Genomic DNA, 27684 nt, shown 5'->3' with positions numbered 1-27684 from the left:
CCCAGTTTACAAGTAGTATTTTACGAGTTTCCCACTTGTTATGAAATCAGCATTTCCCTAGCATCATTTAAATTGGCGACACAGGGGAACGCCCAGCACCCAACACCAGAGTCTTTCCCCACAAAGCCGACGTGCAATTTATACAGGTGCGATTAAAGGTCAGACGCGGCACATGCAAGTCTAAAGTGATAGGTCGGACGACAACATCTGGGAGACTGGGTACAAAAGGCTTCCGACACGAGGTCCGACTGCTCTGAACTCTAATTCACATATAAGAGACGGTAGTTAGTCGTCGCACATCTGTAAATCTATTTTCACTCCAAGACCAGATCCGAGACAAAATAGTAGCCGTTTTCTTTCAATGACTTTACAGGAGAAACTAACAAACTCTCCTTCTCTCCCCCCAGGTGTACGTAGTTCGTCTGTTCCTGGAGAACTCCTCCTCCAGTCCTCTCTTCTTCACCTACTACTCTGCTCTGCACCGGATGACCTGCTTCAACCTACAGGACAAGCAGAAAGTCACCCGCAAAAACCCTCTGCAGCTGGGACCAGGCAAGACACACACACACACACACAGGCAGGGCTGGATTAAGACATTTCAGTCTTGAAGTCAAACAAACAATAGCCTAGGCCAATGAAGCGAAACACAGATTGTACAATATTAGGAGGCAATATATATAGTGTCTAGATCATAAGCTACAGTAGGTTAGCAAATACAATTTCCAGTGTCACACTTACTCACCAAAAGCTTCACCTTCGTCATTTGGTTATGGCCGACGTGCTTCTCTTGGCAATAGCCTAGCTCAAGATGAGCTACCTTGAAACGTGTGCTGCCGTTAGATGCTAATTGGTCCTACAGACAGATTTGTCTTCTCTTTTCAGCAGTAGCCATTTGCTTTCCAAACTGTTTTCCCCAAAATTGTATTTTGAAATCTGCAAAAGGCAAACTGACAGCTGCAACCAACCATAGAAATATAATCCATAGATGGCAGTTCAGATTAAAATCAGGACTGGCATCCATTGCTAATGCACCCATGAGTTTAACAGTCAAATTGCCAGGGTAAGAGGTTACAAAACCCTTCTATGGATTATATATCTATGGCCACAACGCAACAAGCTGTAGCCTATATTTGGTCAGCATTCACAAGGCCACAGGGCCAGACGGATTACCAGGACGTGTACTGCGAGAATGCTCTGACTAACTAGCAAGTGTCTTGACTGACATTTTCAACCTCTCCCTGTCCGAGGCTGTGGTACCAACATGTTTTAAGCAGACCACCACAGTGCCTGTGCCCAAGAACACTAAGGTAACCTGGCTAAATGACTACCGACATGTAGTACTCAAGTCTGTAGCCATGAAGTGCTTTGAAAGGCTGGTCATGGTTCACATCAACACCATCATCCCAGAAACCCTAAACCTACTCCGATTTGCATACCGCCCCATCAGATCCACAGATGATGTGGTCTCTAGTGCACTCCACACTGCCCTTTCCCATCTGGACAAAAGGAACACCTATGTGAGAATGCTATTCATTGACTACAGCTCAGCAGTCAACACCATAGTGCCCCCAAAGCTCATCAATAAGCTAAGGACCCTGGGACTAAACACCTCCCTCTGCAACTGGATCCTGGACTTCCTGACGGGCCGCCCCTAGGTGGTAAGGGCAGGTAACAACACATCTGCCACGCTGATCCTCAACACATGGTCCTTCAGGGGTGCGTGCTCAGTCCCCTCCTGTACTCCCTTTTCACTCATGACTGCACGGCATTGCTTGCTGTTTGGGGTTTTAGACTGGGTTTCTGTACAGCACTTAGAGATATCAGCTGATGTACGAAGGGCTGTATGAATACATTTGATTTGATTTGACTAACGACGAGACAGCCTATATGGAGGAGGCCAGGACAAAAACCTCTCCCTCAATGTGATCAAGACAAAGGAGATGATTGTGGACTACAGGAAAAAGAGGACCGAGCACGCAGGTTGAGAGCTTCAAGTTCCTTGGCGTCCACTTCACCAACAAACTAACATGGTCCATGCACACTAAGACAGTTATGAAGAGAGCACGACAAAACCTATTCCCCCTCAGGAGACTGAAAAGATTTGGCATGGGTCCTCAGATCCTCAAAAGGTTCTACAGCTGTACCATCGAGAGCATCCTGGTTGCATCACTGCCTGGTGTGGCAACTGCTCAGCCTCCGACTGCAAGGCACTACAGAGGGTAGTGCGAACGGCCCAGTACATCACTGGGCCCAAGCTTCCTGCCATCCAGGACTTCTATACCAGGCGGTGTCAGAGGAAGGCCCTAAAAATTGTCAGACTCCAGCCACCCTAGTCATAGACTGTTCTCTCTGCTACCGCACGGCAAGCGGTACCAGAACGCCAAGTCTAGGTCCAAGAGGCTTCTAAACAGCTTCTACCCCCAAGCCATAAGACTCCTGAACATCTAGTCAAATTGCTACCCAGACTATTTGCATAGTGAGCATTTCACTGTAGGTGTTGTATTCGGGCGCATGTGACTAATACGATTTGATTTGACTTGATTTGGCACACATGCTTTCTTCCAGACTGTAGGCATGCTGTTAACTGCCCAAGTTAAGGAAATACTTGAGTAAACAAGGAATATAAAGAGTATGTCATGGTGTGGGTTGCATTTTCCTGGCATAGATTATACAGGTGGACCTAAACTATGCCATGGTGCATTGAACCTGCTCTGATAGCTTCTGGTAGCTCGTGGTGGCACAACACCTTGTTTCCTTAATTTTGTCAGATACCTGAATGTGCTTGTGATAAAACCTATTCCACAAGACTTTTTTTTGTATTATTGATCCTCTGTGGCTAAATGATGTTCTCTGGTGTATTTTGAACATTGCGAGTGGGCTCCTGTGACATTTTTATTTGTTTTGCCTCTTGGGCCCCTTACGGGCTTGGGCCAGCCCTTGTCACACAAGGCAAGTCACATTTATTTATTATGCAGTTAATTTAAATATGTTAATGAATCAGTTACTTAACCAACTACCCATGTGGGCATCCTTCCTCCATCTGATGTTTAGCAGAGTGGCAGCAGCAGGCTATCTACACTCATTGAGAGTGGGCTCCTAAGTCTTCCTGTGGTATATATTAAATGTATACTAACTACAGTATATAATATACACTGTATATAGGCACGCACACACGCAAAGTCTCCCGCAACAACCCTCTACAGCTAGCACCAAACAAGACCCGCAGTCACCCGCAACGACCTACTACAGCTCCAACCAGGCAAGAGTTGTACAGCCCAAATCGCTCCCTCAGCCTTCATTTTGGCCCCAATCCTTCAATGTTTACAGTTCTGTAGGGTCTGGACAGATGTAAGTGGTGAAGTTTCCACCATATTGCTAACACCTTACCGATCTACAGACATCAAAAGGTCTGGGCCAAAAGAAAGGCCCAGGGAACCTGACGCATGCTGGTGCACACACACACACGCTCTCTTTCTATAATATGTTACTAAACCCCCTCCCTCTCGTCTCCCCCCTCCCTCTCTCTCCTCCCCAGGTGACCGGTATGAAGTGCAGCTCCAGTTCAAGTCCAGCCTCCTGGGTTTCTATCCAGCCACTCTGGTCTTTGAGTTTAAACCCTCCATCTCCTCCACCTCCACTCCTGCCTTCCACCTGCTGCGGTTCATCGAGGCCCAGTATGTGACAGGGCTGGCCAGGGAGCTGGCCCCAACTGCGCCCTACAGACCTAGAGCTATCATCAGCGCTACGGATTATCTGCCTTACACTGTAGAGGACGGGGAACCACCTGAGAGGTAGGTCACACACACACACACCTGGTAACACACACATTAAACAGGTCAACATTGACGAGGCCACAGGGCTAGATGGATTACCAGGATGTGTACTCAGAGCATGAGTGGACCAACTGGCAAGTGTCTTCACTGACATTTTCAACCTCTCCCTGACTGAGTCTGTAATACCTACATGTTTCAAGTAGACCACCATAGTCCCTGTGCCCAAGAATGCAAAGGTAACCTGCCTAAATGACTGCCGCCCCGTAGCACTCAAGTTGGTAGCCATGAAGTGCTATGAAAGGCTGGTCATGGTTCACATCAACACCATCATCCCGGATACCCTGGACCCACTCAAATTCGCATACCACCCCAAAAAATCCACAGATGACGCAATTGCAATTGCACTCCACACTGCCCTTTCACACCTGGACAAAAGGAACACCTATGAGAATGCTATTCATTGACTACAGCTCAGCAATCAACACCAGTCATGAGTAATTGACTGTTCTCTCTGCTACAAAAAAACTAACCCTGTCTCTCTCCATGGTTCACCCTGTTCTACCACTACCACTCTCCTCCTCTCCGCTCCTCCTTCTCTCTCTCCGTCAGTCTCTCAGCCAACAACCTGGCAGCCGTGGAGCGTCTCCAAGACTACAAGGTTCCAGGATATGTCCGAGATCTGATCAAGTTCCTCAAAGGACACGCCTCCTCCTCTACTCTTTCACTGGATGCCCAGTGAGTGCCTCCTCTGTAATCCTAGACCACCCTGCCAGTGTACAATATGGGTGCTGTGAAGGTCTCTTTCTTTCTCTCTCCCTCCCCTTCTTCCCCCAGGTCTATCCTAGAGTCAGGTCTGAGTAGAGAGAATTACTCTAAACGGTTCCAGCTGCTACTGTATCTAGAGGAGCTACAGATGGAGGTGGACATTAAGAGATACAACAAGCCCAATACTCCCATGTTCCGAGACAAGACCAACAAGAAACTACTGGTGCTAGAGGTACACACAAACACAGATGTACACACACACACGGTCAGAGACGAGACCAACAAGACACTAACGGTGCTGCAGGTCCGGACACACACACACAAACACTAGGAACGTAGTTCATCCTCTACTAGATGGTGCAGGGTTTATCTCCAGCCCAGTATGTTGTGTGCTCTTGCAGTTACCAGGTGTGTCCGAGAGCCGTCCGTCTGTCCTGCGGGGAGACGCCATTCTGGTGACGAGGACAGGTGACTCTAATAAGGGAGGCGTGGTCAAATACCGTGGTTACGTCCACCGCGTGGAGCTGGACTCCGTCAAACTGGGATTCGGCAGCAGGTAAGGACATGATTGGAGGAGGCTGCTTCCTGAAGGGATCTTACAAGTCAATAGCTCGCTCTCTTCATGGTTACCATGGTTCTCTGGTTACATTCCGATTCTCGACTCTGTCTTCAAAAGTGTGCACTCGTACACTCCCCCTCAAGCATTGGATTAGTGAAAGCATGGCTGGAGGGAGTTTCAACCTTATTCCTTATACCAGTTAACTTATTTTAAACCCATGAGGTGGAGAGGACAAGTGTACACTGCTACTCTGACCTCTCACACTAAAAGGAATTGCTCAAACGTTTGTTACAGAATTGAGTCTGAATCTGCCATCCATTGGAAGTTGTTTTGTGATGTCGATTGTGGTGAAAACAAAGTCATCAGCGATTGGATTGTCTCTAACCAATCACAGTATCAAAGCCAATTACATACTAGGAAAACGCAGCTTCACCCACATGTGTTCTGGCACTGGCCCAACCCATCGGTTTCTGGAACCAATCAGACAGCCCAAATGTGTTTATGTTCAGGGAGGGGTCTAAAACAAACGTCCGTGGGTGTGGCGTTGTGTTTGAACGGATTAAGGAGTCTGAATAGCCTGGCAAGTACACTTCGGGGGAGAAGGGTCGAGAATCGTAATGTAGCCTCTGTCTCTCTATCCCCCCCACCTCCCTCCAGGTTTTTGTCCTCCTTCGTAGATGGTCTGAAGTTTGATGTGGAGTTCACGGTGACCCGTCTCACCACTAGGCTTCAGCAGAGAGCAACAGAGCTGGCTGACAGACACAACCTGGGGAACGTACTGTTCCCTTCTGGAGACCCAACTATCCAACCACCCAAAAAACAACCTCTCTTGTGAGCTCACACCACCCATCTGCCCGACCCACACTTCCTTTTTGATCTTTGACCAATGCATAACCCCCCCCTCTCTATGCCACCCCCTTCCCCCTCTCCCTAGGTTGTATGACAGGGCTCTAGAGCAGAACCCAGAACAGTACACAGCAGTCCAGAACATTGTAGCTGGATCCTCCCGACCGGCTCCTTACCTGGTGTTTGGGCCACCTGGGACAGGTAAAACACGTGTGTATGTGTGCTAAGTTAATATACAGTGCCTTCAGAAAGTATTCAGATCCCCTGACTACATTTGATGTTACAGCCTTATACTAAAATGGATTAAATACGTCCTCAGCAATCTACACACAATACCCCACCCATAATGACAAAGAGAAAACAGGTTTTTAGAATTTTTTGCAGATTTATAAAAAACAAAAATACTTTATTTACATGAGTATTCAGACCCTTTGCTATGATTTAGCTCAGGTGTATCCTGTTTCCATTGATCATCCTTGAAATGTTTCTACAACTTGGTTGGAGTCCATCTGTGGTAAATTGAATTGATTGGACATGATTTGGAAAGGCACACACCTGTCTATATAAGGTCCCACAGTTGACAGTGCATGTCAGAGCAAAAACCAAGCCATGAGGTTGAAGGAATTGTCCGTAGAGCTCCGAGACAGGATTATGTTGAGGCACAGAACTGGGGAAGGGTACCAAAAAAATTCCCCAAGAACACAGTGGCCTCCATCATTCTTAAATGGAAGAAGTTTGGAACCACCAAGTCTCCTAGACCTGGCCCCCTGGCCAAACTGAGCAACCGAGGAGAAGGGCTTTGGCCAGGGAGGTGATGCTAACAGAGCTCTAGAGTTCCTGTGTGGAGATGGGAGAACCTTACAGAAAGACAACCATCTCCATAGCACTCCACCATTCAGGCCTTTATGGTAGAGTGACCAGACGGAAGCCACTCCTCAGTAAAAGGCACATGACAGCCCACTTGGAGTTTGCCAAAAGGCACCTAAATACTCTGACCATGAGAAACAAGATTATCTTGTCTGATGAAACCAAGATTGAACTCTTTGGCCTGAATGCCAAATGTCACATCTGGATGAAACCCTGCACCATCCCTACGGTGAAGCATGGTGGTGGCAGCATCATGCTGTGGGGATTTTTTTCAGAGGCAGGGACTTTGAGACTAGTCAGGATCGAGGCAAAGTACAAAGAGATCCTTGACGAAAACCTGCTCCAGAGCGCTCAGGATATTAGACTGGGGTGAAGGTTCACCTTCCAAAAAGGACCAACAACTCTAAGCACACAGCCAATACAATGCATGAGTGGCTTCGGGACTTGTCTCTGAATATCCTTGAGTGGCTCGGCCAGAGCCCGGACTTGAGCATGATCGAACATCTCTGGAGAGAGCTGACAATACCTGTACCGCAATGCTCCCCATCCAACCTGACTGAGATTGAGAGGCTCTGCAGAGAAGAATGGGAGAAACTCCAAATACAGGTGTGTAAAACTTGTAGCGTCATAGCCAAGCAGACTCAAGGCTGTAATCACTGCCAAAGATGAGTCAACAAAGTACTTAGTAAAGGTTCTGAATACTTCTGTAAATGTGATATTTCAGTTTTTTTCTTTTTAATAAATTAGCAATTTAGAAAAACCTGTTTTTGCCTTGCCATTATGGGGTATTGTGTTTTTTATTTATTTTTATTTATCTGTTATTTTACCAGGTAAGTTGACTGAGAACATGTTCTCATTTACAGCAACGACCTGGGGAATAGTTACAGGGGAGAGGAGTGAATGAGCTAATTGTAAACTGTGTGTAGATTGATGAGGAAAAAACTATTCAATCAATTTTAGAGTAAGGCTGTAACGTAACAAAATGTGAAAGTCAAGGGGTCTGAATACTTTCCGAAGGCACTGTGTGTGTGTGTGTGTGTGTGTGTGTGTGTTAACCAACACCGTTGAAGTTGTATTAGTCGTATGTTCAGGATACACATGGTACTGTATATACATCGTACAACAAAATTATTACTTGCGGGTTCCTTCTAGAAAATGCAAAAGAATTAGAAATAATAAAATATAATACTATGAACATAAAGTCTGTAGAATAGAATAATACATTTTAGCCTTAGGATAACACAGGAAGGCACCATTTATTGTCCAATATTTACATGTATATTGGGGAAGGGGAGGATGGTGGGCAAGTATATACATAGAGCAGTATAATAAGAGTCTGGTTGTGGTGTGTGTGTGTAGAATGAATGTATATATGTGTGTGCTAAGGTGTGGAGAATCCAAACAGGTGGTCAGTCCAGTTCAAGTGTTCAGCAGTCTGATGGCTGCTGACGGTAAGGAAGAGAGCAGCTGGTGGCTGGGTGTGTGTGTGGGGTCGATGATGCTGCGTGCCTTCCTCAAGCACCGTGTTGCATGGATGTCCTGGATGGGTGGGAGCACGGTCCCAGTGATGTACTGGGCCGTCTTCACCACCCGCTGGAGGGCCTTGTGGGATGGAGCAATTCTTGTACCAGGCCATGATGCAACCGGTCTGCCTCCTTAGGAATTAGAGACGCTGTTGGCGCCCTCTTGACAAGAGTGGTGGTGTTGACCATGACAAGACCTCTGAACTTAAAACATGTGACTCTCTCTACTGCAGTCCAATTGATGTGGATCGGGGGATGTTCCCTCTGCTTCCTGAAGTCAACAATCAATTCCTTTGTTTTGCTGACATAGAGGGAGAGGTTCTTGTCATGACATCGCCATGGCAGTTCACTTACCACCTCCTATAGGCTGACTCGTCTTTGTTTTTGGATATCAGGCCTACAACCGTGGTGTCGTCAGCAAACTTGATGATAGAGTTGGTGTCGTGCAAAGCCACTCAGTCGTGGGTGAAAAAGGAGTACAGTAGAGGACTGAGGGCACACCCATGGGCAGGGCCCCTTGGTACAGAGTCAGTGTGGAGGAGGTGTTGTTGCCAATCCTCACAGCCTGTGTTCTGTCCGTCAGGAAGTCCAGGATCCAGTTGCAGAAATTGGTGTCCAGACCCAGGGCTCTGAGCTTGGTGTCAAGCTTGGGGGGGAACAATAGTATTGAATGCTAAACTGTATTCAGTGAACAGCATTCTCACAAAGATGTTCCTCTGGTCCAGATAGATGTGTTACGGCCATGTGAATAGCGATGGAAATGGCATGTTCTGTGGACGCCCTCCAGCTGGTCAGCACACACTCTGGGGATACGACCAGAGATGCCATCTGGGCCGGCTGCTTTGTGAGGATTCACTGTCTAATAGTTTTCCTCGCGTTAGCCTCAGAGACCGAAAGCACCTGGTCGTCCAGAGCAGCGAGAGTCTTCATGGATGGCTTTGTGTTGTCTGCCTCAAAGCAAGCATAGAATGTGTTAAGCTCGTGTGGGAGGGAGGCTTCAATGCATACCGCCTAGCTGGATTTTTCTTTGTAGTCTGTAGTCCTTGCCACATGCGACGCGAGTCTGCGTTGTCGGAAATCAATTCAAGTTTAAGTCTGTATTGTCTTTTTGCATCAATAGATTTGCAGAGCTCGTACCTGCTTGCCTTGTGCGCGTCGCATGCCATCTCATCAGGGTTCATTCTACTGACATTCAATGCTGCAGTACAGGCTCTCAGCATTGTACAGATATCGCCATTCATCCAGGCCTTTTGGTTGGGGTAAAGTAATAATTCATGCAAAAATAGCCATAAAACAAAAAGCTAAGTCGAGCAGGAACCGGCAAAACGTGCGCCCTCCTCAGCATCACCATCTTTTATACTGAACAAAAATATAAACGTAACACATAGTTTGTCCCATGTTTCATGAGCTGAAATAAAAGATCCTAAAAATGTTCCATATGCACAAAAAGCGTATTTCTCTCAAATTTTGTGCATAAATTTGTTTACATCCCTGTTAGTGAGCATTTCTCCTTTGCCAAGATAATCAGTCCACCTGACAGGTGTGGCATATCAAGAAGCTGATTGAACAACGTGATCATTATACAGGTGCACCCTGTGCTGAGGACAATAAAAGGCCACTTTAAAATATGCAGTTTTGTCACAAAGCCACAGATGTCTCAAGTTTTGAGGGAGTATACAATTGGCATGCTGACTGCAGGAATGTACACCAGAGCTGTTGCCAGATAATTGAATGTTCATTTCTTTACCATAAGCCACAAGTCATTTTAGAAAATTTGGCACTGCGTCCAACTGGCCTCACAACCGCAGATCACGTGTAACCATGCCAACCCAGGGCCTCCACATCCAGCTTCTTAACCTGCAGGATCATCTGAGGAGGTGTTGAGGAGTATTTCTCTGTAATAAAGCCCTTTTGTGGGGAAAAACTCATTCTGATTGGCTGGGCCTGGTTCCCCAGTTGGTGGGCCTATGCCCACCCATGGCTCCCAGGCCCACGCATGCCCCTGCCCAGTCATGTGAAATCCATAGATTAGGACCTAAGGAATTTATTTCAATTGACGGATTTCCTTCAATGAACTGTAACTCAGTAAAATCTTTGAAATGGTTTCATGTTGCATTTTATATTTTTGTTCAGTATATTTTATTTTTGCCTTGTGGTTAGTGTCTGCCCTAAGTTTGAAAGGTTGGGTGTTTGATCCCCGGCCGACCAAAGACTGTAAAAATGGGACCCGATGCGTCTCTGCTTGGCACTCAGCATTAAGGAGATAGCTAGACTATTGCAGTGGCTTGCTTCCTGTCCCGGGGGTGTAATTGTACATCAAGCTGCCTCGCGCTACAGAAACAGGAGATGGTGTCATGCCTTATGAGCAGTTCTGACTTACTTACTAACGCTGTGTGTGTTTGTTCCCCCCAGGTAAGACTGTGACAGTGGTTGAAGCCATCAAACAGGTGCTGAAGACACAGAGTCACGCCCACATCCTGGCGTGCGCTCCGTCCAATAGCGCGGCAGACCTGCTGGCTCTGAAGCTTCTAGAACACCTGGAACACAGGAAACTGTTCCGGATGTACGCCGCATCCCGTAACCCTGAAGATGTGCCCAATGATATACGGGTGTGTGTGAGTGAGTGTGTACATCAGTGTGAGGTTTGTATTTTGTGTGTATGTAACCCCTCTCTCGTGTGTTTGTTTCTCTTCAGGACTGCTGTAACCTGGGTCAGGATTGCTTTGTGTTTCCCTGTAGAGAGGAACTGATGAAGTACAGCATCGTGGTCACCACCCTAATCACTGCCGGACGGTAAGGATAGCCGCTAGTCGCTAACACTGGAGATCCCCATAGGAAAATGCTACACTAGGGTAACGCAAGATCACAATCACCACTCTGCTCCATGCAGGACAGTAAGGATATTCACTAGCCGCTAACACCTGAGTTCCCCATAGACCAGTGGTAACCAACCTTTTCTGAGTCCAGATCACTTTCGCAGTCAGAAAGCAAGCCCAGATCTGCTGTTCAGATTAGATTTTTAAACATGACTTAAATGTAAGCATATGCAACATTTAACCTAATAAAAACAGTTCTGTAGGAATGAGCCTAATACATTATCACAGCATATTGGCTATATGCTTGGCCTGCCAATATTGTTCTTCTCAGACCATATTATATTTTAAAACTCGAGCTTTGATGACAAAATAGATCAGTTGTTGTATCACTTGCGAGGCACAGCTGAGTATAAATTGAAATAATTTGCTTTTTTATTTTACTGGACTGATGGTACCTGCATCTGATGGTCAGTTTCAGCAGAGGAAAGGAGAGAGCAGCAGACTGTCTGCCTCTCACTGTCCCTGCTCTCTCCTTTCCTCCGGTGAGACTGACCAGAGAGAGGGGGGACACACAGTCTTCCACCTGATGGCACCGCAAATGTTTCTGCCTCGTACAAATTCATGTTCCTATGACCAGGAAAAGTGAAATATTCCTTGATATTAAAATAGACACAACGAGCTGCTAATTATACAAATGCAGGAATATCGCTACATCTTAGCTAATAATGAATTGCAGCTGCAGCACGAGGGGAAGTAGGGACAAGCGCATTTACTGTTTTGTAACTGTTGAATAAAAACAGTTGCTGAATTAAAAACTTAAACAGTAACTCACTGAAGCTCTGTGCTGTATTATCAAATCTCACGTAGGCTCGTACCAGATTTTGCTGTGGGGTCGTGGAAGTTGTACTAGGCACAGTGATTTGAGCTATCCGACTGGCCAGCACAGTAGACGCACTTGATTTAGCCATAGCTCCAGGTCCACCCGGTAGGTGGAATTTGTCCCTTCAGGCAAATTAAATGGTTTACATGAGAACACTTTACCTACCCGGCACGCATGGCTTCTGAATCAAGTGCACCTACTGCCAAAAGCGCAAGATGAATTAAAAAAGGAAAAATAGGACAGCAAGCCTTTATAGTTGACTTTTCTACAGAAAGGTGTGTTGATTGACTAGGAGTGCCTTGAAGATGCCAGTCAATTGTCAACGACCGGTAGGAGGCCACTGCCATAGAGAGATGCTAATACTATGAATCCCCATAGCGAGACACTAATGCTAAGCTAACTTTTGTCCTCTCTGTCTGTCTCGTGTATGTGTTCTCCAGGTTGGTGACAGGTGGTGTTCCTCCAGGTCATTTCAGTCACGTGTTTGTTGACGAGGCGGGACACGCCGTTGAAACGGAGACCATCATATCACTGGCTGGTGAGAGAGGGATGGATGAGGGGGGGAGGGGGCTTAATGCTGATTGGCTGAAAGCCGTGGTATATCAGACCGTATAACACAGGTATTACAAAACCATTTATTTTTACTGCTGTAATTAAGTTGGTAACCAGTTTATAATAGCAATAAGGCACCTCAGGGGTATGTGATATATGGCCAATATACCACGGCTAATGGCTGTGTCCTGGCACTTGGCGTTGTGTTGTGCTTAAGATAAGCCCTTAGCCGTGGCATATTGGCCAAATACCCCACCCCCTATTGCCTTATTGCATCATGGGTAAATTGTGACTGACTGATCTACAAATAATCATTATCTATTTACGAAGGAAGGTGATTTGAAGATCAGGCAGTCACCTGCACTGTCGGCTGCAATGTCAAACAAGCCCAATAATTTAGTGTGTGTGTGTGTGTGTGTGTGTGTGTGTGTGTGTGTGTGTGTGTGTGTGTGTGTGTGTGTAGGGCTGCTCCAACCAGAGACGGGTCAGGTGGTTCTAGCTGGAGACCCTAAACAGCTGGGACCCATCCTCCGGTCTCCTCTGGCTCTGAAATACGGCATGGGTCAGTTCCTCTTCTTTTCACTCCTTCTTCCTCTACTTCCTCCAAATTCTTTGTCCTCTTATTCCTCTCCCTACTCCTTGAAAATCCTTTGACATAGAAGAGAAGATTGTAGAAGCCGCTTATGATTCCGAGGACTCGCTCTCTCCCTATCTATCTCTTAGGTGTGTCTCTGTTGGAGAGGCTGATGAAGGATGTGTCTCTGTATCAGAAGGAGGAGGAGAATGGAGTGTTCAACAACTGCTACGTCACCAAACTACTGAGAAACTACAGGTATGTAAGCTCTCCTGATCAGGCTGGTTTAATGAGGCCAGCACAAGCACTTTGGGAGAAAAGGACAAGCGTTGGAAGTAGGGATGCAAATTTTGGTCCATTTTGCTGCCGGCTAACCGACCCTGATTAACCGGTCAACAAACGGTTACATTTTTTCCCAAACAGTAAAATGACGTGACCAACAGAAAATGCTATGTATGCATACAAGAAACTGACATTTTTCATAAAGAGCTTAATGGAAACATGCAATAAAACGTCATTTTCAAACATTTTGCCAAAATTTAATTTCAGGGGTGAAAAGACCATTCTAAACAGCACACCTAATGCGAGCGGTGCCATATGTGACAGAGATGAAAATCTCCTTTCGAAACATATCTAATAGCAACAAGTAGGATGTGTTGCTGATATGTGTAGGATTGTGCCTTTTGGCTTCTGGACAATGAAAGAAAGTTCATATGAAAACCAATAGAGTACCACAGTATGAGTCATAATACCCATAAAACCTAGCAGTCAAACAAGGAAATGGTTCCAATAGTTTTTCCAACATTCATTTTTCCCATAGGGGATTTTAGAAACACTTCAAATCAGGGCTGTGTTTCGTGTAGGCTTACCCTGGGGTGACGTTTTGATAAACTTCTCAATATATTCGCTTATTTAGGTTTTGTATGCTGTGTGCGTGAGAAATAACATGCATGACGACTTAACAAAAATACACACACGATTTAGTAACACACAAGTATGCTAATTAACCTATAGACCGATAAGCATGACCAGTAAAATATATTTTTTGTTAACCGTTAGCATCCCTAATTGAAACTGTGTTTCCTTTCATTATCTCCCTCCCTCTCCAGGTCTCATCCCTCTATCCTGAAGGTGCCTAACGAGTTGTTCTATGAGGAGGAGCTACAGGTGTTTGCTAACGAGATGATCCGGAACTCCTACTGCAACTGGGAATACCTGCCTCAGAAGGTACACAGACAAACACACGTTCTCTGAGGTCTCAGCGTAAATCCCAACACCATTTTAAACCAACAAGGAGCACCATCATGGACCACTTTGGAAATGTGTGTTTTAATTCATGCTTACATGTGTCATCCTCTGGGACTAAATGCACATCTTGTGGGCCAAAAAAAGACTTGATTCAATGAATTTAATCTTAATAGCCTGCTAAGCATTGGTTTACCTCCAGAATTTCCCGGTGGTGTTCCATGGTGTAGCTGGTCGTGATGAGCGGGAGGCTACCAGTCCGTCTTTCTTTAACGTGGCGGAGATCGAGGTGCTGATGGATTACCTCAAGAAGCTGCTGCAGGGGCAGGGCAAGAGGGGCCTCGCCACAATCTCACCCAAAGACATCGGTATCATCGCCCCCTATAGAAAACAGGTGGGACTACACCCTATAGGATATAATATACTGAACAGAAATATAAACACAACATGCAACAATTTCAAAGATTTTACTGAGTTACGGTTCATAAAAGGAAATCAGTCAATTTAAATGAATTCTTTAGGCCCTAATCTATGGATTTCACATGACTGAATACATATGTGCATCTGTTGGTCACAGATGTCTTAGAAATAAGTTAGGGGGTGTGGGTCATAAAAATAGTCAGTATCTGGTGTGACCACCATTTGCCTCATACAGCGTGACACATCTCCTTCGCATAGAGATGATAGAGGTGATCAGGCTGTTGATTGTGGAATGTTGTCCCACTCCTCAATGGCTGTGCGAAGTTGCTGGATATTGGCGGGAATTGGAATACTCGGTCATACACGTCGATTCAGAGCATCCCAAACATGCTCAATGGGTGACTTGTCTGGTGAGTATGAAGGCCATGCCATGGAAGTACTGGGACATTTTCACCTTCCGGGAATTGTGTACAGATCCTTGCAACATGGGGCCGTGCATTATCATGCTGAAACACGAGGTGATGGCGGTGGATGAATGGCACGACAATGGGCCTCAGGATCTCGTCACGGTATTTCTGTGCATTCAAATTGCCAATTGTGTTCGTTGTACGTAGCTTATGAATGCCCGTACCATGACCCTACAATGGGGTACTCAGTTCACAATGTTGACATCAGCAAACCGCTCCCCCACACGACTCAAAGTTGTACACAAAATTTGCGGAAATACTATTTTTGTGCGTATGGAAGATTTTCGCAATCTTTTATTTCAGCTCATGAAACATGGGACCATGACTTTACATGTTGCGTTTATATTTTTGTTCAGTGTATATATAACTCTTACCATATATAATATATACAACCCTAACCCTATAGAGGGCCTGGCACACACTATAAGATAAAATATATAGAGTATAACTCATAAAGCTATAATAGGAGTTGTAGAAATGTGAGTTGTAGATCTGTCATTCTCATTGAAACCCAGTCTAAGAAGCGGTAGATCAGTACTTTGTGTGCTATTTTATGCTTCCTGTTCTTACGTTTTTGTTTTTGTGTCTCGTACTTCCAGTTTTGTACACCAGCTTCAAAAGCTATTTTTGGATATGGAAAATATATTTCACAGTGGTTTAGATGGTACAATGATGCTCTATTCAATGACTGCTTGTTTTGTGACATAAATTGAAATGACGCACACTATTAGAATTTTAGCAACCAGGAAATGGCGGAGTAATTTCTTCATAGTGCACCTTTTACCATACAGGGCCACTGGGCTGCATCTTTCAAAACGCATTGGAGGAGGCGGTGCAAGGAAGGGACCTCGGATCCTCTCCTCCAATGCGTTTTGAGTGGAATTGAGGAAATAAGGATAGAGGTAACAAGGATTTGACGGCTACAGAGGCAGCAGTTGTAAAGCCCTGCCGTAAGCTCATATAGAATGTTTGTTTCTGTGTGAAGGTGGAGAAGATCCGTAAAGCCTTGAAGACGCTGGAGAAAGACTTCAAATCGACCAGCATCAAAGACCTGAAGGTACGGAGACATTACTAAATCAATCTCTCTTTCTTCCTCTGTCTCTCTCTCTGGGCAATTCCACGGTAAGAGTGATGCTGAGAATTTTTTTCACTTTAACATGTATGCCAAACAAAAACCAATGATTGCAAAGTTAAACAATCCACATTGACTTGAAAAACAGTGCAGATGTTTGGTAAAAGAATGACGGCACCAACAGTCAAACCGTCATTCTGTTTTTCAAGTCAATGTGTATCTGTAATATGTTCTGTGGGAATTGTTAAATGTGGTCCTTGTGCAAAAAGATGTATGGTTTGTTTACCTTAGTTTCTTTTGGTTTAATATACATTTTGATATACACAAAACTCTGTGGAATTGTCCCAATCTCTTTCTCTCTCTGTCTCTCTCTCTCCTCACTACTGAATCTCTGTCACTCTGTTATCTTTAACTCTTTACATTTGTGGTAATAGGCCTATATTGATAGGGCAAAATTCAAATGGTTCAAAACAGAATAAATATGAGAAGTATATGCACACCCCCCCACCAGGTTTCTGATCACTACTTTGTTTCCTTTTCTGTCCCCCTCTCCGCCAACCCTACCCACTCAGCCCCTGCCCAGATGCTCATGCGCTGTCGCTCTCTCTCTCTCCCACACTGCTCTCTCCTCTTCTCCTTTTTGTTAAATCTCCCTCCTGTTTCCTGATTCTGCCTCTTCGACCCTACCCTCCTCTTTCCGCTTCCTATGACAGTCCCCTTTCCTCCTGTCCGGCTCGACCCTCTCCTCCTGCTCCATGGCTGAGTGACTGATTGCATGCTTACAGAACAGGAGGAAAACTAAACTTCCAGGGGACCTATCATCCTTTCACTCCCTCTATACCTTCTCTTCCTCTGTATCAGCGGCTAAAGCCACTTTCTAAAACTGAATTTCAAGCTTCTGCCTATAACCCTAGGAAACTCGGTTCCACCTTCTCCTCCCTCCTTAATCCCCCCCCCCCTCTCTGTGGACCACTTTGTCAACCACTTTGAAAATAAGCTTTACGACATCTGCCCAGTCTAGTGAGGTACAGCAGCCCGACAACCTGCCCAGTCGACCCCATCTCTGGAGACCTTCTCACTTCCCTCATCAACTCATCCCGTAACAATTGGCTGCATCCCGTCTGACTCTTTCGCTATCTCTATAAGAACGATGTTCTTGACCCTAACCAGTCAGGCTTCAAGACGGGTCACTCGACCGAGGTTGCTCTCCTCTGTCACAGAGGCTCGCCGCACTGCCAAAGCGGACTCTCTCTCCTTGGTTCTCATCCTTCTAGATCTGCTGCCTTAGACACCGTGAACCATCAGATTATCCTCTCCACCCTCTCAGGTCTGGGCGTCTCTGCACACCCTTGGATTGCATCCTACCTGGTAGGCCGCTCCTACCAGGTGACGTGGAGAGAATCTGTGTCTGTCTGTACCACGTACTATCACTACTGGTGTCCCCCAGAGCTCAGTTCTAGGCCCTCTTCTCTCTATACACCAAGTCACTTGGCTCCATCATATCCTCACATGGTCTCTCCTATCATTGTTATGCAGATGACACTCATACCCCCCCCCCCTTCTAACACCGAGGTGGCAACATGTATCTCTGCATGCCTGCCAGATACAGTATCTCAGCTTGAATGTCTGCCTAACACCTCAAGCTCCACCTCGACAAGACTGAGTTGCTCTTCCTCCCGAGGAAAGGCCTCCCCACTCCACGACCTCTAAATCACGGTTGACAACTCCAGTGTCCCCCTCCTAGTGTGCAAAGAAACTTGGCATGACCCTGGACTATTCCCTGTCGTTCTCTGCAAACATCACAGCAGTGACTCGCTCCTCCAGGTTCATGCTTCACAACATCCGTAGAGTATGACCCCACCTCACACAGGATGTGACGCAGGTCCTAATCCAGTCACTAACCAGTCACAGTCACTAATCCAGAACTACTGCAACTCAGTCTTGGCTGAGCTCACCGCTTGTGCCATCAAACCTTCCCAAGTTTACCCCGCTCCTCCGCACACTCCACTGGCTTCCAGTCAAAGCGCGCATCCACTACTAGACCATGATTGTTGCCTACAGAGCAGCAAGAGGAACTGCCCCTCCCTACCTTCAGGCTATGCTCAAACCCTACACCTCAACCCGAGTACTCTGTTCTGCCACCTCTGGTCTCTTGCCCTCCCACCCCTACAGGAGGGCCGCTCCCGCTCAGCCCAGTCCAAGCTCTTCTCTGTTCTGTCACCCCAATGGTGGAACCAGTTTCTCCTTGAAGCTAGGACAGAGTCCCTGCCCATCTTCTGAAAACATCTGAAACCCTACCTCTCCAAAGAGTATCTTAAATAATCCCACAGCACTCCTCCCGCCTCCCCCTACCCTAACACTCGCACTTGACATTTTTTCCCCCTTCACAAGCTCTGACTTTGCCGACTGCTACTTTTAGGAAAAATTGACTTACTATGACTGATATGTGGTGTGACTGATATAAAAGCGTCTGCTTAAATAATCATCTGGATACATTCAGTAACATAATAAGATTATTATTTTTTTTTTTAAATGACAAGGGTTTGAATTAGACATTTACCTGGTGTCTTCAAGTGGCTATACCGCTCAAGTGTGGACAGTTACTAAATCATTTCAATGCACTTTTATGATTCAAGGAAAGAGACTTCAACTATTAGGTGTTTATTTGTATTTTTTTGAGCTCTCCTAGCTGTGCCATTGCGGTACTTACGACGGCACACGTATTTGTTTGTTTGGGACACAACCCTGAATCCTCATCACACAAATACTGTTGTTTACGCAATCCAAAAAACGGTCCGTTTTATAAGTCGCAATCTGGGTCAGGCGGTCATCATTTGAAAGCTTGTTCTATTGCCAACATGACTAGTTAATTTATAAAATACCAACTTACAGTGCTAGGCTTTTTCACAAGGCAGTTCAGAGAAACGGATATAAAAAAAAATTCTGCGCTTAGAATGGATTCACGAGAGCATTCAGGCATTCAGGCGCGTGTTCCGCTGCCAATTATCTTCACAACGGAACAAATAACAGAGCGATCCTAAATGTTGATACTGTAGATGACATGAGATTTAGAAGTATGGAAAGGTGAATTGCACATTTGGACTGTGTGTTTTGCTTGTTTGACATCAAAGTGGTGTTCATTATCATCCTCAATGTCTCACCTTTCAGAACACATCAAGTACTCTTGAATTACAGCATTCCCCTTTCTCAGACAACAAAAACGTTGCGTTAGGGATTTTGGGGCATTTTGTTGTTGTGCTTGGTGCTCACATTTAGAGCGTCTGTCAGTTGAATCCCCCATAGAGCGCTTTAAAGCGGAGACCCTGAGGTCTGACATAATGTGTTGCATGTTACTGTACAGCCACTGTGTTCCAAGTTAGGCACTTCTCAGTGACCAAGTCTGACGTTTTCAACCCATATACGGGTTGTGAGTGTAAAGGGCTACGGATATTTGCGGTGGCTAATGAAAACTAAATAAGTCAATTGTTTCACCCCACAGTTTAGCCAGGATGTTTAGCGAACAGCTAGCTAAAGTGGTTTACAGTTTGGTAACAATCTCCCCTACACTCTCTTCTGCTAGTTACGGTAGTGCCGCCATGTCAATAACATGTTGTTTACAATGAGCTATTGTGATGCACCTTCCATGTGTTTTGTGAGGCATGTGTGTGCGGGGCTGTGTGCGGAGCTAAACTATGTGCGCGTGTCTGTTAGGTGGGGTCAGTGGAGGAGTTCCAGGGTCAGGAGAGGAGGGTGATCCTGGTCTCGACTGTCCGCAGCAGCGCAGCGTACGTCCAGACAGACCAATACTTCAGCCTTGGTTTCGTCAAAAATGAGAAGGTACATACATACACACACACTTAATATACCATTCCAAGAGGACTTCTAGCATTTAAAAAAAAAAACGGGTAGGTGATTTTTCAATTGAGTAATGTGTATTTCAATAAACCCAACACAAACAAACGCTTCAGCAAAAATGACTATAATCAGTCTACAAGTAATACAATTCCACGCATAGTTTTCACAAACACAAATATTCCATAAAGAATCCTCAATTGAACCAATAAAGCAGTCAGGATGGGCCTGGATACATTTAACCATGCTCAAATTCATAGACAAAGCTATGGATGCAAGGACTGACCAGCCATTATATCAAAATGATAGTTTGAACCGTGTTTTGAGGCTATACAGTGTTTGTTTTGTATTTGCATTGTTTACAAACATTGGAGTAAAACAAGCTTATATTTTAGTTTCTGATGGGGTACGCAATTGAACTAAGCTCATGAGGCATTTGAAACTGATATTCTTCAAGAATCAGCTCTAGCAGGACAGAGGTTTGACGAACTGACTTGTTGGAAAGGTGGCATCCTATGAAGGTGCCACATTGAAAGTCACGGAGCTCTTCAGTAAGGCCATTCTACTGCCAATGTTTGTCTATGGAGATTGCATCGCTGTGGCCTCAATTTTACACACCTGTCAGCAACAGGTGTGGCTGAACTAGTCCACAAATATCTTTCACACAATACTTTTGTGCATATAATACATTTTCGGGCGCACTTCTTAAAGCGGTAGTGCTCATTTTAGGCCACATCTATCGTTCATACAAAATTGAATTATTTAAACATAGGGCTGAGAATTATTTCATATAATTTCTCCATGGTGATTTTTCATAATATCACTTGATTTGTGCACTGTTATGTGGCAGTGTCACAGTATACTGTACTGCACACACAGCACGCACACACACAACATGTGTTGTGAACCAGTGGTTCCTAAATTTGGAGTTTGGACCCTATATGGGATCCCCCTGAGAAAATCTGTAATCTTATCAAACAAATAACTTTTCTCGCTTCAAATTGGTATTGAACACAACCTTTTAGTATCAACTAAGGGCCTTTTACACTATTAGAATGCACTTTTGTGGCATTATGTGTTGGGGACAGCCTGCAGGACCTAAAATTGACTGAATATGAACACACAGCGTTCACTAAGGATTTTAATTTTGTGCATAAACAGTTTGATCTACACACACACCACAGTGACAGTGCTGACCTCCTGCTCTCTGTGTCCAGAGGTTCAATGTGGCGGTGACCAGAGCCAAAGCCCTGCTGATTGTGGTGGGAAACCCCTTAGTGCTGCGAGGAGACCCCACCTGGGGCAGGTACGTACTGACCCTAAGCCGAGTGGAGCAGCGGTCTAAGGCACTGCATCTCAGTGCTAGAGGCGTCACTACAGACCCTGGCATGATCCCGGGCTGTATCACAACCGGCCGTGATCGGGAGTCCCATAGGGCGGTGCTCAATTGGCCCAGCGTCATCCGGGTTAGGGGAGGGTTTGGCTGGGGTAGGCCGTCATTGTAAAATAAGAATGTTGTTCTTAACTGACTTGCCTAGTAAAATGAAGGTTAAATAAATCAAATCCAATTTTATTTGTCACATACACATGGTTAGCAGATGTTAATGCGAGTGTAGCGAAATGCTTGTGCTTCTAGTTCCGACAATGCAGTAATAACCAACAAGTAATCTAACTAACAATTCCAAAACTACTGTCTTATACACACAAGTGTAGGGGGATAAAGAATATGTACATAAAGATATATGAATGAGTGATGGTACAGAGCGGCATAGGCAAGATACAGTAGATGGTATCGAGTACAGTATATACATATGAGATGAGTATGTAAACAAAGTGGCATAGTTAAAGTGGCTAGTGATACATGTATTACATAAAGATGCAGTAGATGATATAGAGTACAGTATATACATATACATATGAGATGAATAATGTAGGGTATGTAAACATTATATTAGGTAGCATTGTTTAAAGTGGCTAGTGATATATTTTACATCATTTCCCATCAATTCCCATTATTAAAGTGGCTGGAGTTGAGTCAGTGTGTTGGCAGCAGCCACTCAATGTTAGTGGTGGCTGTTTAACAGTCTGATGGCCTTGAGATAGAAGCTGTTTTTCAGTCTCTCGGTCCCAGCTTTGATGCACCTGTACTGACCTCGCCTTCTGGATGATAGCGGGGTGAACAGGCAGTGGCTCGGTTGGTGGTTGTCCTTGATGATCTTTATGGCCTTCCTGTAACATCGGGTGGTGTAGGTGTCCTGGAGGGCAGGTAGTTTGCCCCCGGTGATGCGTTGTGCAGACCTCACTACCCTCTGGAGAGCCTTACGGTTGTGGGTGGAGCAGTTGCCGTACCAGGCGGTGATACAGCCCGCCAGGATACTCTCGATTGTGCATCTGTAGAAGTTTGTGAGTGCTTTTGGTGACAAGCCGAATTTCTTCAGCCTCCTGAGGTTGAAGAGGCGCTGCTACGCCTTCTTCACGATGCTGTCTGTGTGGGTGGACCAATTCAGTTTGTCTGTGATGTGTATGCCGACAAACTTAAAATTTACTATCCTCTCCACTACTGTTCCATCGATGTGGATAGGGGGGTGTTCCCTCTGCTGTTTCCTGACGTCCACAATCATCTCCTTAGTTTTGTTGACGTTGAGTGTGAGGTTATTTTCCTGACACCACACTCCGAGGGCCCTCACCTCCTCCTTGTAGGCCGTCTCGTCGTTGTTGGTAATCAAGCCTACCACTGTTGTGTCGTCCGCAAACCTGATGATTGAGTTGGAGGCGTGCGTGGCCACGCAGTCGTGGGTGAACAGGGAGTACAGGAGAGGGCTCAGAACGCACCCTTGTGGGGCCCCAGTGTTGAGGCTCAGCGGGGTGGAGATGTTGTTGCCTACCCTCACCACCTGGGGGCGGCCCGTCAGGAAGTCCAGTACCCAGTTGCACAGGGCGGGGTCGAGACCCAGGGTCCCGAACTTGATGACGAGCTTGGAGGGTACTATGGTGTTAAATGCCGAGCTGTAGTCGATGAACAGCATTCTCACATAGGTATTCCTCTTGTCCAGATGGGTTAGGGCAGTGTGCAGTGTGGTAGAGATTGCATCGTCTGTGGACCTATTTGGGCGGTAAGCAAATTGGAGTAGGTCTAGGGTGTCAGGTAGGGTGGAGGTGATATGGTCCTTGACTAGTCTCTCAAAGCACTTCATGATGACGGAAGTGAGTGCTACGGGGCGGTAGTCGTTTAGCTCAGTTACCTTAGCTTTCTTGGGAACAGGAACAATGGTGGCCCTCTTGAAGCATGTGGGAACAGCAGACTGGGATAGGGATTGATTGAATATGTCCGTAAACACACCAGCCAGCTGGTCTGCGCATGCTCTGAGGATGCTGTCTGGGCCTGCAGCCTTGCGAGGGTTTACACGTTTAAATGTTTTACTCACCTCGGCTGCAGTGAAGGAGAGGCCGCATGTTTTGGTTGCAGGCCGTGTCAGTGGCACTGTATTGTCCTCAAAGCGGGCAAAAAAGTTATTTATTCTGCCTGGGAGCAAGACATCCTGGTCCGTGACGGGGCTGGTTTTCTTTTTGTAATCCGTGATTGACTGTAAATAAACCCTTAGGGTTGAGAGGAGACCCAACCTGGGGCAGGTATGTCCTAACCCTTAATGCTGAGAGGAGACCCCACCTGGGGCAGGTGGGTACCGACCCTAACCTTTAGTGCTGAAAGGAAACCCCACCTGGGGAAGGTAGATACCAGTGGAGGCTCTTCAGAGGAAGAAGTGGAGGACCATATTCTTAAGTGAACTTCTAAATAAAAATAATTTAATAAAACACACTGATGTGCAATGAAGGTCCTGTTGCTCATGTGGCGCAGTGTTCTAAGGCACTGCATCGCAGTGCAAGAGGCGTCACTACAGTCCCTGGTTCGAATTCGGACTGTATCACATCCGGTTGTGATTGGGAGTCCCATAGGGCGGCACTCAATTGTTCCAATGTCGTCCGGGTTTGGCTGGAGTAGGCCGTCATTGTAAATAAGAATTGCCAAGAGTGTGCAAAGTAGTTATCAAGGCAAAGGGTGGCTACTTTGAAGAACCTCAAATATAAAATAGTTTCAACCACTCCACAAATGTCTTGCCAAAACTATAGTTTGTTAACAAGTCGGTTAGGACATCTACTTTGTGCATGACACAAGTAATTTTCCCAACAATTGTTTATAGACCGATTTAATTCACTGTATCACAATGCCAGTGGTTCAGAAGTTTACATACACTAAGTTGACTATGCCTTTTTAAACAGCTTGGAAAATTCCAGAAAATGATGTCACATCTTTAGATGCTTCTGATAGGCTAATTGACATAATTTGAGTCAATTGGAGGTGTACCTGTGGATGTATTTCAAGGCCTACCTTCAAACTCAGTGTCTCTTTGCTTGACATCATGGGGAAATCAAAAGAAATCAGCCTTGACCTCAGAAAAAAAATTGCAGACCATGGGACCACGCAGCAGTCATACCGCTCAGGAAGGAGACACAATCTGTCTCCTAGAGAAAAACGTACTTTGGTGCGAAAAATGCAAATCAATTCCAGAACAACAGCAAAGGACCTTGTAAAGACGCTGGAGGAAACCAGTACAAAAGTATCTATATCCACAGTAAAACAAGTCCTATATCGACACAACCTGAAAGGTCGCTCAGCAAGGAAGAAGCCACTGCTCCAAAACCGCCATAAAAAAGCCAGACTACTGTTTGCAACTGCACATGGGGACAAATATTGTACTTTTTGGAGAAGTGTCCTCTGGTCTGATGAAACAAAATTAGAATTGTTTGGACATAATGACCATCGTTATGTTTGGAGGAAAAGGGGGGAGGCTTGCAAGCCGAAGAACACCATCCCAACCATGAATCACAGGGGTGGCAGCATCATGTTGTGGGGGTGCTTTGCTGCATGAGGGATTGGTGCACTTCACAAAATAGATGGCATCATGAGGAGGGGAAATTATGTGGATATTTTGAAGCAACATCTCAAGACATCAGTCAGGAAGTTAAAGCTTGGTCGCAAATGGGTCTTCCAAATGGACAATGACCTCCAAGCATACTTCCAAAGTTGTGGCAAAATGGCTTAAGGACAACAAAGTCAAAGTATTGGAGTGGCCGTCATAAAGCCCTGACCTCAATCCTATAGAACATTTGTGGGCAGAACTGAAAAAGTGTGTGTGAGGAAGGAGGCCTACAAACCTGACTCCGTTACACCAGCTCTGTCAGGAGGAATGGGCCAGAATTCACCCAACTTATTGTGAAGCTTGTGGAAGGCTACCTGAAACGTTTGACCCAAGTTAAGCAATTTAAAGGCAATGCTCCCAAATACTAATTGAGTGTATGTAAACTTCTGACCCACTGGGAATGTGATGAAAGAAATAAAAGCTGAAATAAATCACTCTACTATTATTTTGACATTTCACATTCTTAAAATAAAGTGGTGAACCTAACTGACCTAAGACAGGAAATTCTCTACTATTATTCTGACATTTCGCATTCTTAAACTGTACGAATGAATCACCTAAGGAACCCTAACCCCTCTCTCACTCCCCCTTCAGGTTCCTCCAGTTCTGTTCCCAGGCGGGGGGGAAGACAGGGTTTGACTCCTCCCAGGCTGAAGGAGAGGAGGAGGTGGTGGAACGCCTAGCTGCCCTCTGCTTACAGGCTGATCCCCACGGTAACACACACAAACGCACCTACACTTCAAACTGTTCAAAATATAAAATAAATGTTTAATTTTGGAAGTTAACTGTTTCTCTCACACACATCCAGTGGAGACGGAGGAGAGTGAGGTTCAGCAGCAGATCGAACCAGAGTGGAGGAACGAGCAGTGAGAGACACGCACATCGTACAGGAGACCCAACGACCATACTGATCAGGAATCAATTCTCCCTACAAACATCCTCTGTCATCCCTAGTACAGAGGTTTTCAAAGTGTGAGGCACGCTTTCCCCCAGAGTTTCATGTAAGGAAATCCAAATCAAACTGTATTCAGTTCTCTAATAATGAATAAATACGTTTTTAAAAAGAGGTGTCCCAGCTTTTGGGGCGCGGTTGTCTTGATGTTCTCTGAATGGAGGCCCACTGTCTCAGACTTTGAAAGTGCCTGCCCTAGTCCTACTGCACTAAGTAACATTTGGTACCAGGCCAATGTTATTGTAAAATTTCAAAACAAGGAACAACAGTTTCCTACTCCATACCAGGTGAACTTCCTATGAGATCCTTCAGGACCAGTCCTCTAGGATAGTGAATGAATTTATCAAATGACTTTGTACCCTCTGTCTATGCTGGTGTTTAGTTTTATTATTATGAGTGTTGTATGTGGTCTCACAGACACGGACTGAGACCAGGATTAAATCCCATCGCCCTTTGTCGGCTATGCAGCCTTTAATGGAAATGTTCCGCGTTCGCGGCTCAATCAGAAATGACCTTTTTAAAGTGATTTTGGCAATTAAGCTTGACATTTTAAAGGGATAGTGTGTGATTTTTGCAATCCTTCTTTCTACTTACTCAGAGTCCGATGAACTCATGGATACCATTTGTATGTCTCTGTTTGAAGGAAGTACAAAGTAGTTTCACGAGCGATTGCTACCTTGTGTCAATGCAACTTCCTTCAAACTACACCTAGAGAGTTCATCTCATGGATGGCTGTGTGTCTGTCCTGCCTTTAAAATCTGTGCTGCTGCTCCTCTACTGTTCGCTAGAGGTTCAGTTCCCCGATTAAATTCATCAAACTATTTCTCTGCCGGTGTGTCTGACCTTGTTGATGTAATCAAAGATAAACTGGAATAAATCATTATATGTCTGATCTATTGTCAAGATTTTAACCACAGAGATCCTATTAAATTACTAATAGGTAATTATGCTTTTAACTTCAAATGTTTCTCTCTCCTTCCGTGGTGCGTTCAGTATGGCAAAATGTTGCTCTATTCATGCCATTTCTATCTGCAAGGTTCCACTGCTAGAAGCTCTTCATTACCACACCTCTTCAATCAGAGGGAATCAGCAAGCCCATACCATTTAAAAATACTTTATTAACATTTTCAATTTGTCAAGATTAATAATCATAAAACAGGGAGGGGCTACCTGTTCCTTAATGAATATGACCCAGTTGATCTTGGAAAGAAGTCAAGCAGCAGAGCCTGATGTGTGTTTCTGAGTCCAGGATCCGTATGTATCAAGCATCTCAGGGTAGGAGTGCTGATATGGGATCAGGTTCCCTCGGTCCATGTAATTTTACTCATTATGATGTAAAAGGCAAAACTGATCCTAAATCAGCCCTTCTATTCTGAGACGCTTGAGACATACGGCCCTCTGGACTAGGTTTAAACTGCTCCGTAAATCCTGGACTAGGTTTAATAATCCAGGAGTATTGTTAATGTGAGTCTGGGAAACCAGAATAGATTACAATCCAACTTTGTTGTCCATTGGATAGAATGGTCATTTTGTTTTCTGCTT

General features: G+C 45.3%; 1 protein-coding gene across 1 annotated transcript in view; it reads left to right on the top strand.

The window, feature by feature from the left end:
- The window catches only part of LOC115106896 (putative helicase mov-10-B.1), a 36157-nt gene extending 9123 nt beyond the window's left edge, over window positions 1–27034 (top strand). The window contains exons 5-23 of the mRNA XM_029630091.2: window positions 408–552; window positions 3536–3791; window positions 4383–4508; window positions 4608–4770; window positions 4940–5094; window positions 5755–5928; window positions 6032–6144; window positions 10746–10942; window positions 11029–11126; window positions 12470–12567; window positions 13045–13143; window positions 13305–13413; window positions 14265–14382; window positions 14603–14794; window positions 16273–16344; window positions 20071–20196; window positions 21429–21517; window positions 25785–25903; window positions 25999–27034. Of these exons, the coding sequence (XP_029485951.2) occupies window positions 408–552; window positions 3536–3791; window positions 4383–4508; window positions 4608–4770; window positions 4940–5094; window positions 5755–5928; window positions 6032–6144; window positions 10746–10942; window positions 11029–11126; window positions 12470–12567; window positions 13045–13143; window positions 13305–13413; window positions 14265–14382; window positions 14603–14794; window positions 16273–16344; window positions 20071–20196; window positions 21429–21517; window positions 25785–25903; window positions 25999–26060 (2511 nt within the window). The 3' untranslated portion in view covers window positions 26061–27034. The remainder of the gene's footprint in view (window positions 1–407; window positions 553–3535; window positions 3792–4382; window positions 4509–4607; window positions 4771–4939; window positions 5095–5754; window positions 5929–6031; window positions 6145–10745; window positions 10943–11028; window positions 11127–12469; window positions 12568–13044; window positions 13144–13304; window positions 13414–14264; window positions 14383–14602; window positions 14795–16272; window positions 16345–20070; window positions 20197–21428; window positions 21518–25784; window positions 25904–25998) is intronic.
- The last annotated feature ends 650 nt before the right edge of the window (window positions 27035–27684 follow it).

The sequence above is a fragment of the Oncorhynchus nerka genome, linkage group LG23 (assembly GCF_034236695.1).
Source record: "Oncorhynchus nerka isolate Pitt River linkage group LG23, Oner_Uvic_2.0, whole genome shotgun sequence".
In the NCBI taxonomy this organism is placed as follows: Eukaryota; Metazoa; Chordata; class Actinopteri; order Salmoniformes; family Salmonidae; genus Oncorhynchus; species Oncorhynchus nerka.
This window is presented reverse-complemented; position numbering and strand designations above follow the sequence as displayed.